The sequence below is a fragment of the Mustela nivalis genome (assembly GCF_964662115.1).
Source record: "Mustela nivalis genome assembly, chromosome: 2".
Lineage (NCBI taxonomy): Eukaryota > Metazoa > Chordata > Mammalia > Carnivora > Mustelidae > Mustela > Mustela nivalis.
The window spans coordinates 110677351-110692490 of record NC_139021.1 but is presented as its reverse complement, the minus strand read 5'-3'; the positions used below and the strand labels follow the sequence as shown (position 1 = coordinate 110692490).

The following is a 15140-nucleotide window of genomic DNA, read 5'->3' as shown; positions in this document are numbered from 1 at the left end:
GAGTCTGAGAATCTGAGCGTCATGGCCAGAGGCAGAACTCAGGAGAACCAGAACCACTCACTAAAGGAGCCTCCGTGAAACGCTCCTTCCTTGTGAGTGCCCAGCTTCAGAGCCGACGCACCTTTGCCCAGTCTCCTCCCCTTGAGTCGCGAGATGACCCGTGACCTGAAAGGCTGGGCAGGTGGCAGGGTCTTGTGGATGAGCCTCATATGAATCTCAAGGGCATAAAACCAGCAAACAATTTGGCTGCCGCTTGAATCCCCTTTTCTCCCTTAACGATAGGGAACTGGACTCTCGAACCTATGAATTTCTCCATGACAGGCTTCTGCAACCCACCCACCCCTGCCAAAAGATGACACGGGTTTCCAGGAACATTGATTCACACCTGTGTTGTGAACAAATGGGTGGGAGTGTTACTCCTTTATTTTTTGGAAACCAAGTAAGTCTTTGTTGTCCGTTTGGCATCACTGTGGAACCAGGCCAGCCCGGATATCTTCAGGAGGATTTCTAACACGGAGCAGCCTGGAGAGGAAGGCCCGATTGCAGGGGGAAAGGAGTCTGCGCCAACACACTCGGTTCCACCAGAAGCCACTGCTGCTGCTAAGCTTACTCGAAAAGATATGGAGAAGAGGAGGAGGATGAGAAAGAGCAGGAGGAGGAGGAGGGGGAGGAGGGGGAGGGAAAGAGCCAGCCCTAGAGTTCCACATCAGAGTATGAAAACCGGATGTACAAGTCACGTTCCTTCCCGGGAAACCCACGTTAGGTCAGGTGCTGCTCGAGGGACACCTGCTGTCAGCTAGGGCTGGGACAGGTGTGAGTCATGCAGAGAGAACAGGCGTGGCTCTGGCAGATGGAGCTTCCGGTCTGGAGAGAAAGATGGACAGTACACAGGTAGCCGGGGTGCGCGGTGAGGGTCACAAAAGAGGAATATGAATGACAGACGGGCTGTTACAGCCAGGGGCTCGGAGAGGCCCCCCTGAAGATGTAGTGTTTACGAGAAACGTAGTAGGAGTTAACTAGGAAAATATTGGGGGGGGAGCTGAGGGGAGTTGAGGCTGGGGAAGGGGAAGTAGGATGTGGGTGGCCCGGGTTCCCGGCAGAGGCCGAGATGGGACAGAGCGCCCCCGTGGAGAACTGAAAAGAGAACCCCAAAGCCTGGGACCACACACAGTCTGACACATAGTTTGACTATGACTGGGCTGTGATTTTCCCAAGCAGAGTTCATACCATTTTCTCTGTGAAACGTCGGTCCCCAAACCAGATAGCACCTCCTCTGTCAGGAAGGCCATTTTGAGTGAGAAATTTGGCTATTGGAATTATTCACCATTTGTGAGTGCTTCATCTGGTGGGTTAAATTCTTCATGTCATCAGAAATATCAGAAATATATCAGGAAAACGAACACGCAGGGACTGCCACCTCTCTGATTTATTCCCGGTGGCTACAGCTCTTCCAGAATGTTCTTGTCATGACTCCATGCCTGCTCTGACGTCTGGAGGGAATATAAATGATTACGGTTTGCCTCGTTGCTTTTGTGACATACACTATCTTGAGAGGCTATTTTTTTTTTTAAAGATTTTATTTATTTATTTGACAGAGGGAGATCACAAGTAGGCAGAGAAGCAGGCAGAGAGAGAGGAGGAAGCAGGCTCCCTGTTGAGCAGAGAGCCTGATGCGGGGCTCGATCCCAGGACCCTGGGATCATGACCTGAGCCGAAGGCAGAGGCTTTAACTCACTAAGCCACCCAGGTGCCCCATGACATACACTATCTTGAAGGAAAACTGATGAGGACAAAAGGCTTTTACGCAGTGTAGTCAAGGACAGTTTTTCAGAGGCTGAAGCTCAGATGTCCCACAGGTGGTACTTCCGTATTCTTCTTAGGTCATGTCTCTTTCTTTCCCTCCACATTTGGTTTTGAAGCTTATTCCTCCGTCCTATCATTGGGTCCATTATTTCCTCCCCTCTTTAGATCACTCTGCATACACTACAACCTGAAACTCCTGAAGAAACGGCCTAAATTCATCCACCAGATCTCCCTCTACAAAATGACATCCCTTGTCCCATACAAAAAATATATGAAGCAGGCAATTTCCACCCTCATATTAAGAACTAGCCCTTGTTCTTAAAAAAATGAAATGCTTGTGATTTCAGATGGATATCCCCAGATAGCCTTTTCCCATGTGAATGCATAAACCACTGAGTTTCACATGAAGAAAAGTAGTATTTAAATGCCATTGGTATGGCTCCTGTCAGTTCTGTCTCCTGTATTTCTAATATTTATTTAAGAGAAAAAGAGAGAGACAACAAGCAGGGGGAGGAACAGAGGGACAGGGAGAAGCCGACTCCCTGCCAAACAGGGAGCCAGATGCACGGCTGGAACCCAGCACCCCAGGATCACAACCAGAATTGAAGGCAGACGCTCAACCGACTGAGTCACCCAAAAGCCCCTTCCCCTGTATTTCTAATCTTACCCAGTCAAGAAGTCAACGGTCCTTGGTAAAATGAAATTCTTTTTCATTTAGAAAAATATTCTAAAAATATTCTAATAAATAAATAATATAAACATAAACATATTTATATTTAAACAAATATCATAAATATTAATAAAATATAATAAATAAATAAAATACCCTAAAAATATTCTAGTGACCTCGATAGATGCCTAGGACTGGGTGTCCCACAGCAGTAAGCATGTGATGACAGAGTTCTAGAAGCCTCAGGCATCTTCGTCATGAGCTCGGATTTTATTATTCAAATTTGACTTTGGAGTGTCTGGCTGGCTCAAAGTGTGTGTGGTTCTAGATCTCGGGGTAGTGGATTTGAGCCCCACAATGAGTATAGACATTACTTAAATGAGGTGTTTTTTTTGTTTTTTTTGTTGTTGTTGTTTTGTTTTTTTAATTTTGGCTTTCGCGGCACCTGGATGGCTCAGATGGTGAAGCCTCTGCCTTCGGCTCAGGTCATGATCCCCAGGTCTTCCGAGTCTGACTTGATTAAGTATGACTTAATCAACTTTCTTTTTGAAAGCTATCTTCTTAATTCTGTAACTCTGTTGGAAGGCATTTGAACACCAGATCACAGGGAACAGAGTAACAGCTATTCACATGCTCTTGAATGCTACTTAATGTAATTATGGGATTTCAGGAGATATACAGTAGCACTTTTATAAAGCATGGCAAATGGATAAAACATTAGCTTTTTGGCACTGGCCTTGCTATAGACTGAATGTCTGTACCTCCCACCTCTCTCCTCAAAATCCATATGTTGTAATCTAATCCGTGGTGTGATGGTGTGTGGAGGGAAGTGGACTGTAGGGGTGACTAAGTCAGGAGGGTGGAGCCCTGATGATGGGATCAGTGTCCGTATAAGAAGAGACTCCGGGGAGATGAGCTCTGTCCATCACGTGAGGACACCGAAGAAAGTGGCTGTCTGCAAACCTGGAGAGAGCCCCTACTCAGAGCCCGAATGTGTGGGCTTTCCCTCAGACTTTGGGCCTCCAGAACTGAGAGAAATAAATGTCTGTTGTTTAAGCCACCCAGTTTGTGGTATTTTAGTCAGAACAACATAAACAAAGACATGCCTTTCGATAACTAAAAAAAGAGTCCTCTTGGACTCTTGACTCAGTATGATGAATCTCTCAGAGCCACTAATGTGGCTGTCCCCAAGGAAAGATGTTTTTGCCTCATGAAGAGCCAAGATGCTAGAAAAGGAAACACGTCTCTTGAGGGAACAAAGGAGAGTTTTTTTTTTGCATATTTGTTGTCTTCATGACAAATAACACACTAAATTCTAAGAAGAACAAGGAGCTGAAAGTTTTCCTCTTTCTTGATCGGTGCCGAACACATGACATTCCTCAAGCATCCTCATCACCTAAAACACTCTCCGGCTATATAATTCTGTTAGACGGGCCAAGTGAGAAACATCTGCTTTCCACGTGTTGGGGTCATTGTGGCTGGTTCCCCAACGAAAACCTTCGTCTCAGTCCAAGCAACTGAAATACCACAGTCTTCCCAGCACGACCTGCGTGTCTGTGGCGTGGGATGAAGCAGGGGGAGACATGGAGCCAACCCTGGGATATGGCGTTCGCTGCCACTGCATCTCAAATATATGCCGATCGTTCTGCAAACAAAACACTTCTCACAAGAATCCGGGAGCCACTTCAGGAGCTGAGCACAACCCACACACTACCCACCTTGCTCTTCGATAACTGACAAGGTCTGTGGAGAAGACAGTAATTTCTGCAGAACAGAGAACGTCGTTTCCAGTTCTGTCCGTGAGAACAAAAGAAAACAACCTCAGTAAGTGTTAAGTACTGTATGAGTTTGGTGGACGGCTGTAATAAAATACCACAGGTAGAGTGGTTCAAATGGCAGAAATTTATTTTCTCACAGTTCTGGAGCCTGGAAGTCTGAGATCAAGGTGTGGTCAGGTCTGGTTTCTTTGGAAGCATCTTTCCTTGTAGACGGCCAGACAGAGAAGACCTCCCTGTGTCCCCTCTTGATTTCCCTGTGTCGGCCTCCTCATCTCTCCTCCACATAAGGACCCCAGCCAGATGGGATGAGGGCCCTCTAGTGTCCTCATTTTACCTTAAACCTCTTTAAACGTTCTACCTCTGAAGACAGTCACATTCTGTCTCCACAATGTTTTTCCTTCTAATTCAACCACCATCGTCCACAAATCTCCCACTCCCCCCCTGCATTTGATTCAAGTAAAAGCGTGAATTATCCAGATACCAGTTGCAAACCTCAGTCCAAGCTTCGGTAATGTTGTCTTTATGTCGCCTTACTCAGCTTAAAGGTATTTCTCTTCATGTTCCCTGTTCCTTGATTTATAGCTAGATGCTTTTCATTGCAAGTGCACTTTGCAAGTGATTTTCTTTTTAATTCTCTTGGGCTGAGAATTATCAGTTATTTCCTATACCTCATTTCTTCTCCCCGTCACCTCTATTAACTTTCACAGTAACAAGTTGTACGCTTTTATCTGAGTCTTTTTTCATTCTTCCCTCCGCAAGCGTCCCTGCTCGGACTCCTCTCCATCAGGTTAATGAATTGTCTGCTCCCCCAAGCCCTTTGGCACCTGCTCCCTGAGTAGAAGCTCCCTGTCTGGTATCGGCTGCTCACAAAGCTCTGAGCTTGACATTGAACGCCAGACGGCTCTCCTGTGTGCATCCAGGTGTCTTCTCCCACGTGGTAACTGCCCATCTTCGACCATAGGAAGGGTGGCAGGACCCGATGGCCCGTCTGGGAGACCCCCGAGCACTCAGGATCTTTTGTTTGGAATTGCCTTTGATAGGAACGACGAAGAAAATACAGCAAAGCATTGAAAACTGAAAACGCACGCGGAGACCTCTCTGAACACCAGACATACCGTTGTTTGCAGCATTATTTATTGTGTGGTTGTTGTATCTGGGGGATTCACACTATTGACGTAACACAACGGTGACCTCTCCGGAGACAGAGCAACCCAAAAAGAAAACTTCAAAGTGGGCAAGAACAATAAATATCAAACTTTCTGATCTAAAATGTATAAATATAAAATATCAGTCACTTCAGGAAACGTGTTAAGAAAATCCGGCTACCGCACGTTCACGGGGAGGAGTCGTGTCGACGGGGCTCGTCTTCAGAACACATCACCTCAGGTCCAGTGTGGTTATTTTTATGTCTTTTACCAACACATGTTTGCATATCTAGGTGAGAAAAAAATGGTTTTACATCATGACATTTTACCCTGTTTCTCCGCAGAAAGGGAATATGGACTTCCGAACTTAAAAACATTTCTAATTTTGAAGATGTTTCCGATCAGAACAGAGAGAATCGGACTGATTCCTTTCTAGCAAAAACACACAGACAGAGGTTGCCAAGTTAATTGTCACTTTAAGTCGATTCTAACTTCAAAGCAATGTTTCTCTGATGTTACTGCTGGAGAACCACTGGGCAAGCAGTTAGAAAGAAAAGATATAGTCAAATGGTGTTTCTTTGGGGCTATCTGTGGCTACCCCAGAAGTATGATTACAGTTTCCAATGAACTGTTATGACAAAATTAATCTGGCCACATCAAGTGGAAAGAAGTCATGAGAAAATAAATATCATTTTCTTTCATTGTCTGCTTAGTTAGAGTCTGAGGAAAACTGCATTTCTTTAAGTATCCCACAGATCCATAAATGGAAAGGCAACTTTATGCACAATGAACTGTGCTACAGAAACACTGGCATTCTCCTGTAAATAAAATAATCGTGCAAAGAAATCAGAAGTAACTAAAAAGCTTGCTGAATTTTCAGGATAAGAAAACCCCAAACTAAGCAGTGTTTTATCCCATATTACACTGCTGCTGTTTCTCTCCTTCAAGGGGGGGAGGAGGAAATGAACAGGTAGAAAATAAGTATCTGAAGAAAAAAGAAAATAGCCAGCAGAGTCTACTCACACTGAACAGCCTGGGGTCCTTGGTGTGCGGATGAAAGCCCTTCTTTTTACAAGCAGAAACCTCGAGCATGCCGGCATTGGTGAGCCGGAAAATGCCGGTGCTGTTCCGGGGTGAAAACAAAAAGTGGAAAAATTAAAGATCATCTGGATTTCCAGAGCGAGCGGGGGGAGGGGTGGGTGGCAGGGGACAGAGTGGGAGAGAGAGAGAGAATCTTAGGCAGACACCGCGCTCAGTGCAGAGCCTGATGCGGGGCTCGATCTTACCACCCTGACATCACGACCTGAGCTGAAATCAAGAGTTGGATACTTAACCGACTGAGCCACCCAGGCGCCCCTCCACAGTGATCTTTTAAACCAGTTTTGCAATAAGTGGCCCAGAAGAGAGAAACTCCCAAGGGGCCAAAGCCAACTCCATGCACCTGCTGGGCTGCAATGGGGAAGAGGCAGCTGAACTTGTCCCATGAGACCGGAATGCAAAACGGAGGGGCCATGGGAGGAAATGACAGGTGGCAGATATTTCTACTTTTTCTAATAACATAGACACTGTTTAAAGAAACAGCAAATATTTATCAAGTGCTAACTGTGGGGCCAGACACCATTGCTAAGCCCTTTCTACAGACTGCCATTCAGGTTCCTCTTCACATCAGTCCAGATGGGCAGGTGTCAAGGATAAAGAGACTGAGGATCATAGTGGTCAGGAATCCTGCCAGTCACACACCATCTGAAGCTGGAGCTAGGATTCCACTCTTAAGTGTATTTGACTCCTCTGCTCATCATCACTCTCTCATCATTGTCTCCCAAATCTAGAAAGGCTTTGAAGGTCATTAAGTGGAAGCTGGAAATTTTCTTACAACACGAGGCAGGACAGGAGAATGAGGAACTCAAAAGGCAAACTGAAATAACGTCCAGCTTATCCACTTGGAGATCATGCTCCCTAAGTAAAGAGAACCGGTAATTCTACTATGAAAGGACCTTAAAAGCCCTATGACTACAGAGGTAAAGGTAAAAGGGAGCTGGCCGGCACCGAGCCCTGCCTCCTGAGGGCCCGGGGTGCCTGTCTGTCCAAGTGCCACCCCCTGCCATGTGGACGCACTTGAACCCAACAGCCCCAGACAACGCCTCACTTGGACCCGGTCCCCAGGGCCACTTACTCTTTATGCTTTGGTGAACAAACTATGGCGACTGCCTCCGGCAGCATGAGCTGATAGGAACAGTGCGTGTGGAGATCCACACTGGACAAGAACGCAGTTTGGGTCGGATGTGTCTGTAAACGGGAAAGAGGACAGTCTTACTGGAGGACTTTGCCAAGGCCGCAGCCTGTTCGAGAAATCTTTCACAGCTGGCTTTTTCTTTTCTTTTCTTTCTTTTTTTTTTTTAACCATCATTGATTAATAAAACCAGGGTTTAATAAACTGTGTCCCTGGCACAATCCCTCCCCTCGTGTACCCTGAGAATAACCACGAGCCCGAGAAGAGGCTCCTGGAAGTGTCCATGCGCTTTCTGCGTATTAGGACAGACAGGACTGGGAATTAATTAGACTCGCGTCACAACGCAGCTAGGAGACCCTCCTGCTGGCATCTTAATTCCACACACGGGATCCCGAGGGAGCCCAGAGATAGTTTATATAAAACCACGGACACGAATGGAACGTTTTCAGTGAATTTACTCCATTTTCCTGTGTGTCCTCCCGTGGATCATCATTGCCTACAAATAGGAGAGCAGAACTCTCCAGGGTGTCGGAGGCGTTTGGGACTCGTCCTCCACAGCAAGTAAATACCCATATGATGAGAAGGAAGGGGAGATTATAAACCGAGAGCTGTATCTTCCAGGTTTTGGGCTATAAACAAACTTGTGTTCACAAGAGACACATTAGAGGTTCACACTCGAATAGGAAAAACACATGCACCCACCATGATTTTAAAAATTCACAGTCAACCTCAGTTACCCTTGAGAAAGGAATGTGACCACTTTAATCATGAAACCGAGGTCCTTGGGAGTACGGCCTGGGTCCTGGGCCCATCGCTCACTGGCTGTATGACACTGAGAAGATTACTTAACCCCCTCATGCCATTTCATCAGCCTTAAAATAAGGACAGTAATCATTTTCTTCATGGGGTTGCTACATTAAAATTAATGAGACGATCCACGTAAAATTCTTACAACAGTGCCTAGCACAGAGAAGAATCACAATTATTCTCCGTGTTATTGCTGTTGTTATTTTTTTAAAAGATTTCATTTATTTATTTGACAGACAGAGATCACAAGTAGGCAGAGAGGCAGGCAGAGAGAGGAAGGGGAAGCAGGCTCCCCCTTGAGCAGAGAGCCAAGGCAGGGCTCAATCCCAGGACCCTGAGATCATGACGTGAGCCGAAGGCAGAGGGTTAACCCACTGAGCCATCCAGGCGCCCCTGCTATTGTTATTTTAAGACTGTCTTTTTCTGTTTGTTTGTTTTTTGAGATGGGGGCCATGGGGAGGAGGAGGAGAGAATCTCAAGCAGACTCCCTACTGAGCACAGAGGCCCACGTGGGGCTCGATCTCACAATTCTGAGATCATGACTTGAACCACAACCAAGAGTTGGAGGCTTAACCGACTGAGCCTCCCCAGGTGCCCCAATATTGTCATTATTATCTAAAGGGCACGGACCCATAAAAACAGCTTTGCACTTAACTATGGTCTGCTAAAGAAATGCAAGATTTGGGGCACGTGAGTGGCTCAGTGGGTTAAGCCTCTGCCTTCGGCTCAGGTCAGGATCTTGGGGTCCTGGGATCGAGCCCTGCATCAGGCTCTCTGCTCAGCAGTGAGACTGCTTCCCCATCTCTCTGCCTGCCTCTCTGCCTACGTAGGATCTCTCCTTCTGTCAAATAAATAAATAAAATCTTAAAAAAAAAAAGAAAGAAATGCAAGATTTCACAGCTCATTTCCACTTTATTTAACAGATATAACAGAATGAGGGGAAAAGCCGTTGATCTCTATTCACAGAAAATACATATACTGCAAAGAAAAAATAACTCCCGGTCTTGGTCTGCAAAGACGTAGGTCAGCTGAGGACTGGAAATTATCCCACCGTTTAAAAAACCCAAAGCTTTAGTGAGGGAATGACTGGGAGGGCCTGACTGCCTGTCCATCTGATTCAGTGCAAACCTTCTGTTATTACATAGAACTATCTATGCCTCAGTGAGAAAGTAAGAATTTGCTCAGAGGGATTCCAGCACCGTGGAGGCAACCAGCAGACTGTCAAACAGACCCATAGCCACTTGCCCGCCCCATTTCTTTGCAGACAGAAGGCACACCGCGAGCATCCCGAGCCCTTCATTTCTGGCAAGAGGCATCGCTTCTACTTGGCCAATAATAGCTCTTCACGGGAGAATGGCGCTCCAACCCCGCTCCCTCTTGGGAAATAAAAATGACCATGACCGTGGCCACGACCATGATGGTGATGGCTGCAGGTGCCACTTGCTCAGGCACTGACTCATTTGACAGAAGCAAAGTGCTATTACCATCCCCATTTTACAGATGCGAAGACTGAGGTAAGCACAAGGGTCGTGCAGGGGGCCGTTTAAGCTGGGAAGTCCACATGAGAACCCAGTCCTGTTAGACTCTGATTCCGCCCTTCTTTCCGAGGACTAGCTTACATCTGAAAAAAGCTAGCTCTGGAATTTTTTGCTACTATTATGTTAATTTAAAAAAATCATAAAATGTCATTTACAACCATAAAAATTTAGAAATACAACGATTTAGGGTGTTCATCAAACCACAATGACTTGCAATAGTGAAAGAAACAAAAAAGCAAAATCCTGAAATTTTAAAATTTTGCCAAATTCACGGCTTAACCTCATTACTGCATGTATTACATACACAGGTCCTAAGGGAAAACCCATTTTTAATGTGGAAAACATTTTATAAGAAGTAAACGAACTATAAATTAACATTGACTCCTCGGCGTAAGTAAAACTTCATGGGGTATCATTCTTTCTCAGTTTGTGTTATTTCTTTGGCTACAATTTATTTTGCTTTAAAATGCCTCCCTGTGACAGAAAATCACATTCAACTGCAGAATACCTTGAAAATTCAGTAATTTCTAAGCACCCAGTAAGGCACAATACTTACTGTTAAGGAAAACAGACATATGGGAAGTTTTGAAAACTCTTCATCATAAATCATTTCTTGTGTTTGACAGGCGGTTTATATTTTTCAAAGAGCTTTCATACTCGATGTCTTGTTTATGGCTCACACACAACCAGTGAGGGAGAGGGGGCACTCATTAGCCCCACCTGGTCAGTGGGGACACCCAGAAGCAGAGATGACGAAGGACACATAGAAACCGAGGTGGAAAGGTGTCTGGGGGCCTTCAGGTCAGGTCATGATCTCAGGGTCCTGGGATCGAGCCCCACATCTGGCTCCCTGCTCAGTGGGAAGTCTGCTTCTCCCTCCCCCTTTGTCCCTCTCCCTGCTCATGCTCTCCCTCTCTCTCTCTCAAATAAATAAATAAAATCTTGGGGGGGGGGAGAACCTAGGTGGAGCTGGGACTAAGGTCTCCTCTATCTCTGAAATTGCATTAACACCAAATGCTTGCTGATTTTGTGTGGGGGGAGGGTAGAAGAATCTAAGCATGTGTCCCGCCCCTCTTCAGTGCATCCCTATAAAGCAAATAAAATGAAAAATGGTCACCCATCTCTCTTCAAGGGTCCTTGAATTATTCCACATTCTCTCTGAAAATCTTGGCCATCCATCCCATGATAGTGGGATGACTTATTCCTACCCCAGGTCCACATGTATAAGACTGAATGGAAAAATTGATTGAACCATGGATAGGAAAAGTTGAGCGTCATCGCCAAAACCAGTGGCCACGATTTTCTGAGTTCCTAGAAAAATGTGCTATGAAATTCACTGACATTATCTCATTTAACGCAAACCACTGCAGGAAGTCAATTCTTATGACATCTGTTATGTGGATGATAAAGCTGATGCCCAGATTGCTTACATAATTTACCAACATTCCTGTAAGGAATTTTTAGCAAAGCTGAGATTTAAACTCATGGCTTTTAATTAGTAAGCCCTTTCTCGCTCCTATGATGGCCCGGGGGTTGTTGGAACCCAGTATTTTTGGCCCCACCGTGGCTGTTTATGCAGTGATAAATTCCTCCTTGGCCTGTTGGGGAGACATGGCAAAATCTATGGTCCCTGTTTGATATATAAAAACATCTGTTTCAAAGAAACATTTTTAGGAATTTTCTTAACATATTCCACTTCTGACCCATGGCAAAGAGAAAGAGAACATTAATAATGGTCTCGTTAAATTAGTTAAAAATCTGACTAGGTCTTCATTAGACTACAGAAAATCATCAAAGCAAGTCATCCAATTTCCAAATGTTTCTCTCTCCTTTAACGCTGGATGGTCAGAAAAAAAAAAGATACTATTGCCTTGTCCAAATCTGGACTTGACAGACTTAGACCTGGCCTACCATTGGAGAGAATGCTTTACTATGATGACATTTATTCCACTTGAAAACAAAAATCAAGAAGAAGAAACGATTTAAAGGAAGCTCAATTTCCTCAGGGAGGAAAGCAGCACCCCACGGGAGAGACACTAAAACCCAACGCTCACACGTACGTGGATCCATCCCAGCGTGAGGAGGCCATGTTGGTCCTGCACACCGAATAACTCCTCCACGTTCTCCACGTCACAGTAGTCCGGCCCCGCTGACTGCTTTGGCACGATCACATGGGTGATAGTAAATTCATTATGCGTCTAAAAAACAATCAGCAAAAAAGAGTAACAAGCATCTGGGGGGCAGGAGGGACCCACAAAACCACAGCCTGAGCTGGAAGCATAGCGTTTTGCGGGAAGACTAGAGAGTACCCCACCCCCCGCATCCACAAAATCAAAGCCTCACACTTAAAAATGAGTTATCTGCCAAAAAGGTGAGGCAGCTCTCTGGACCTCAAAACCTCTTTTCACGATAGAAAATGTTTAACAGGGGCACCTGCGTGGCTCAGTGGGTTAAAGCCTCTGCCTTCGGCTCAGGTCATGATCCCAGGGTCCTGGGATGGAGCCCCACATCGGGTTGTCTACTCAGCAGGGAGTCTGCTTCCCTTCCTCTCTCTCTCTGCCTGCCTTTCTGCCTACTGGTGATCTCTGTTGTCCAATAAATAAATAAAATCTTGAAAAAAAAAAAAAAAGAAAGTTTTTAACACTTTCACCAGGGCTGCTCCACTATCATCAGTTAATAAGCAATGCCTCGATATAGTACATGTGCAGGGGAAGAGATCCAGACAATACAGCATCAGGTTTATCTGGAGGGGGAGATACCAGTGAAACGGTTTTGTGGATTTACTGAAGGACATTTCTAAGGTTTGTGGAGGTTGATGGCCTTATGTATTTTATTTTATTCATTGTATTTTATTTCACATCCAGACCTAATTTCTCTCCTGCCATTGGGGGAACTCACTGAGATCTTCCATAATTAAGGTGATGTTTTGAGTTTGCATTTAGAAAACGAAAAAGGAAAAACACAATACTCCCTTCAGGTCAAGGGAAGAGATGAAGGAAGGAGTCTGGGAAGAGGTGATGGGATTCTCAGGGAGGAGATGCTTGTGCTGGGAGGAGCAGTCCGCTCTCCACAAGCACCACCTTCTCTCCGGTCTCAGGGCTTTCCCCTCCAACTGGGGATCATCTGGCTGGTCCTTCAGAGGCATGATGTGAGCCCTGTATGGCAAAGACTATGGCTGTTGGAGGTTACAGAATGCCGACACCAAGGGCAGTGCCTAACACATCATACTCAGCACACATCTGTCTGATGAAGGAATGAATGAATGAATCAATCAATCAATCAATCAGTCAATCAAACTGGGTACAATATATGGTCTTGAGGAAGCATCCAGAACACAATGCCCCTGACAGACAGACAAGGTGACCGAGAGAACATGGTGGGTCATGCTCCTGTGTTGGTCATCTGTGCTTTCTCTCTCCTGGAGGACACGTGAATACTCAGAACGGAACTACGGCAGGGAGAATGTGGGCTGAGTAGACCATAGCCATGAAGCAACAGTTCCCAGGCTAAATGTTTAGATGGAAAATGTGCCTAGACCCAAGGGCACATTCCACAAGACAGTTTTCATCCTTCTTGCAAGTAGCAAACTAAACTTATCTCCTCTCTTTCGTCCTCCTTCTATTTTGACACTGTCTTTCATCATATATTTCTGATAGACTCTTCCATAAGTAAATGGGACCTGTGCCATAAGATTTCAGCTTGTTAAAACTACTGTATGAAACCAAAGAAAACAAGAGAATCCTAGTTTTATACCACGCGGGTCTGCAAAAGGTTGGCGAGATGACAGACCTCCGATCTGACCCCAGATCAGAATGGGTAGAGTTAATTAGGTAAATATATGGGAAATTAACAACTGCCGTGGAAATCTGATTCAGAAAACTAGATGGCTTTGGAAATCTGGAGACCTGTAATCCATCATTTTTCTTTCTTTGTCTTTTTAAGATTTTATTTATTTGAGAGAGAGAGCAGGGAGGAGGGACAGAGGGAGAGAAAGAATCTCAAGCAGATTCCACACTGAGCATGAAGCTGGACTCGGGGCTCGAGCTCACAACACTGAGATTATCACCTGAGCTGAAACCAAGAGTCGGATGCTTAACCAAATGGGCCAATCGGGTGCCCCAAACAGTTATTTTTCTAAACAAAGGTTTAGCATGTGGTTTGATTCATTCTCTACAACCAACTGATACAGTATCCTAAAATTTTACAACTCATTTCCTAGAAGGATCATTCCATTAAAAACAACAGTAGTTTTTTGTGTTCATTAATCTAGATAAAGGCATCTTCATAATTTTTGCAATTATGGATTGCCTTAGGATGTTATCTTAGGCTGCCATCTTAGGGATCTTAGGATGCCTTTATTCTGTTTTGCTAATGGTAAGAAAGTCACGACATCAGAACGTATCGTGGGCAGAGAGACATGAAACAAAGGCCATACCAGTTTTCCACAGAGTATCCCGCAGGTTTCTATTCCTCTCACTGTATTAGATTCTGCGAGCAGCAGAAATCTGTGGCAAAGGTCTCTTGGTAAAACTACACACCGCAGTCCTTCGACCACTAGATCTAAGAAATAGGAAAGGAAGAACCAGCTAAAGAAACAAATCTTACACCCCACCACCAGAACTGATTTTGGCAAGCAACTGCAGGGCAATCGAAACATAAAAGATGAAATTATCAGGTGCTCCGCTTTCTGTTTTATTTTTAAAAGTCTTAACAGCGGGCATCAAGGCGAAGAAAGGTAAAATTCCCCTTTATCTACAAACTGGTTCATGAGCAAGGGGGAAGGTGCCAGCTTCGCGATGGGTGATTTATCAAATGGCTGTCTAGCGTAACTCTTTTAAAATAAATGGACACAAGATGCCATCCGACTGTGTCTGCCTTTGGATTTGGGCCCTGCTGGGGGTCACAGAGCTGCCCCCAAGCTGCACTAACTGTTGGCAGAAGCACAGAATCTGCCTGGAGGTTGGCCACCCCCTGTGCGCCAGACCCTCCTGTGGCAGCAACACGCGAAACATTTACGTTTTTAAGCCAATTTCTGCGCCAACCATTTTCTCGGCATCTTCTTTGTAGTGTAGGTGTTTCCCTTTAGGATTCAGGTGGTTTCTTTGGTGAAAATACAAGAATGAAAAAAAAAAATGCTTGGAATTCTCTTTTCAAATCTCGGCCCCATGA

The 15140-nt window shown here is 45.1% G+C and overlaps 1 protein-coding gene across 8 annotated transcripts in view; it reads right to left on the bottom strand.

Annotated features, from left to right (window-relative positions):
• Positions 1-5367: 5367 nt before the first annotated feature.
• STAMBPL1 (STAM binding protein like 1) overlaps positions 5368-15140 on the bottom strand; it is a 48538-nt gene continuing 38765 nt past the window's right edge. For 5 of the 8 annotated variants that reach the window (XM_082720974.1, XM_082720973.1, XM_082720979.1 and 2 more), the window contains 5 exons: positions 14407-14531; positions 12026-12169; positions 7570-7682; positions 6420-6519; positions 5368-5685 (listed from right to left, as the gene is read on the bottom strand). In XM_082720974.1, the coding sequence (XP_082577100.1) occupies positions 5629-5685; positions 6420-6519; positions 7570-7682; positions 12026-12169; positions 14407-14531 (539 nt within the window). In that variant the 3' untranslated portion in view covers positions 5368-5628. The remainder of the gene's footprint in view (positions 5686-6419; positions 6520-7569; positions 7683-12025; positions 12170-14406; positions 14532-15140) is intronic. The other 3 variants (XM_082720977.1, XM_082720980.1, XM_082720978.1) reach the window with 1 other exon arrangement.